General features: G+C 55.8%; 1 protein-coding gene across 1 annotated transcript; it reads right to left on the bottom strand.

Annotated features, from left to right (window-relative positions):
* Nucleotides 1-395: 395 nt before the first annotated feature.
* ACA1_104570 (chromatin assembly factor 1, putative) lies at nucleotides 396-1,723 on the bottom strand (the record flags this gene model as incomplete). The annotated part of the gene is made up of 7 exons (XM_004332953.1): nucleotides 396-537; nucleotides 621-731; nucleotides 828-944; nucleotides 1,009-1,122; nucleotides 1,211-1,291; nucleotides 1,360-1,421; nucleotides 1,487-1,723. 7 exons carry the CDS (start codon nucleotides 1,721-1,723, stop codon nucleotides 396-398), a joined length of 864 nt encoding a protein of 287 aa, XP_004333001.1.
* Between the last annotated feature and the right edge of the window lie 150 nt (nucleotides 1,724-1,873).

Raw genomic sequence — 1,873 nt, 5'->3', positions numbered from 1 at the left:
TCGGTGCTCTTGGCAAGAATTAGCCATCTTTCTTTCCTGCAACATCGCTGTTGCATTTTTTTTTCATGTTTGGTGTGTTTGTGTTGCAGCTTACCAGGAATAAGTGCCTTGAAGAAGGCAAGACTCACTCAATCAAACTATCAGCAGAGCAGAAAACTGTGTAGCCAAACAGCAGAAGTCCTCACTTGTTAGTGTGGCACACATGTTGCAGCACTCTTGCTCTTGTAGATTGGTCTGGTGAACGAAGGAGAACGGAGTTTAGTAGTGCAGCGCCGTTGGTCCAGTGGTAGGATCGCCGCCTCCCACGCGGCGGGCCCGGGTTCAATTCCCGGACGGCGCACACCTTTTACTGTCTACTCTTTTCCTTGCCTGCTTCCTCATGCAAAAGGGGGACGTCACGGGAGCACAGCAGGTGGGTTGAGGAGCTGCGCTCGGTCGCAAGAGGGAATGGGCTCGCCCAGTTCGTCAGCGGCAAAGGAGATGAAGGTGCAGTAGCCGTCGGTCGATGTCACTGCGAGCATCTGTCCGTCGCTCGCCCTGATGTGTGCATTGCATTCATTAGGTCGATGGTCTTCAGACTGCAGCTTTTTACTCACGCGTGCATCAGTCGGGGAACGAACCAAGAGAGATCAGTCTGTGAGGCGTAGTGTAGTCCAGTGATGTGGCACAACGGATAGCCGTGCTGAGTGTCATATACGAGCACGCTGTCGAACGTGGCAACGGCAAACACCCTACGAAAGGAAGAATCACGTCAACATTCTGAAGTGAGTACCGGTACGGCAGACAACCCTGGGCCAAGCGACCAAGGGAAGAGGGGGGGGGTGTACATTCTGTAATCGAGCTTGAAGGTGGGCGTCGTTTCCGTTGGTCGCAGCTTGTAGAGCTGCGGGCTGAAGCGCACGGCCACCGCTGGCTTGGGTCCGCACGGGAGGCACAAGGCCGGCCTGCAAGATTTGAAAAGGGTTGGTTGAACGTGTTCGCTTGCGTCAGGTTTGCCTACGCCAGTACCTGTTCAATACGCCTCTGGTGAAGACGTAAAGGCAGTTTGATGGCAGGTGCTCAGGAGCGACATTCTCCTTATCGTCCGGCATTGGCGCGCTGCTGCTGCTGCTCGCGCTACTACTGCTGGTGTGTACGAATACAGGCGATCAAACATGGGCGTTTACCACACCATGCAAACATCAAGCACGCGCGCGATAAGCGAGCGTACGGGCCAGACGTGGCGTAGAACTGCCCCATAGGTGTCACCAACAGACTGCCGTCCAGGCTCCAAGCCAAGCGGCGAAAGAATCTGCATACAATGAAGATGAGGAGACAAAATGAGAATCAAAAGTAATAGAACAAGAGAGTGGTACGCACGATGGGGTTGTCTCGTCGAGGAACAGCTTCTGCTTGTGCGTTTGCACGGGGCCTGAAGCCGCCTTGACGAAGACGAGGGTCAGCGAATGTATGCGTGCCCCGGGGCCAAGTTCTGATGTGTTCATACCTTGGCCTCAAGTCCAGGCGCCGAGGAGATGACGTTGGCCGTGACCAGTTTGGAGTAGACCACCTTGGCCGGCGAAGGCGCCGTCGCTGGCACGCTGACACCGGACTCCTCCTGCGCTGTATCTTTCTTCACGGCGGGCTGCGATCGCGCCGCCTTGTAGATGCGGACAGTGCGGTCAGAGCTCTGCGTAGAGAGGTACCGGCCGCGCGGGTCCCAAGCCACGCCCTGCGCGTACATGCAAGCACAGTGTGAGCACTACAGTAGCGGTAAATGTGAGACATATGCCATTACCTGAACGTAGTGCGCGTGGTCCGACATCTTCTGCATTAGCCGCCCACTGCTCACCTCCTGCAGCAGCGCAAGCGTATGACCTGAGTGAGTAAAGTT

The sequence above is a fragment of the Acanthamoeba castellanii genome (genome assembly GCF_000313135.1).
Source record: "Acanthamoeba castellanii str. Neff unplaced genomic scaffold scf7180000084653, whole genome shotgun sequence".
Lineage (NCBI taxonomy): Eukaryota > Discosea > Longamoebia > Acanthamoebidae > Acanthamoeba > Acanthamoeba castellanii.
The sequence above is the reverse complement of the archived record's forward strand: the minus strand, read 5'-3'. Positions and strand labels throughout refer to the sequence as shown.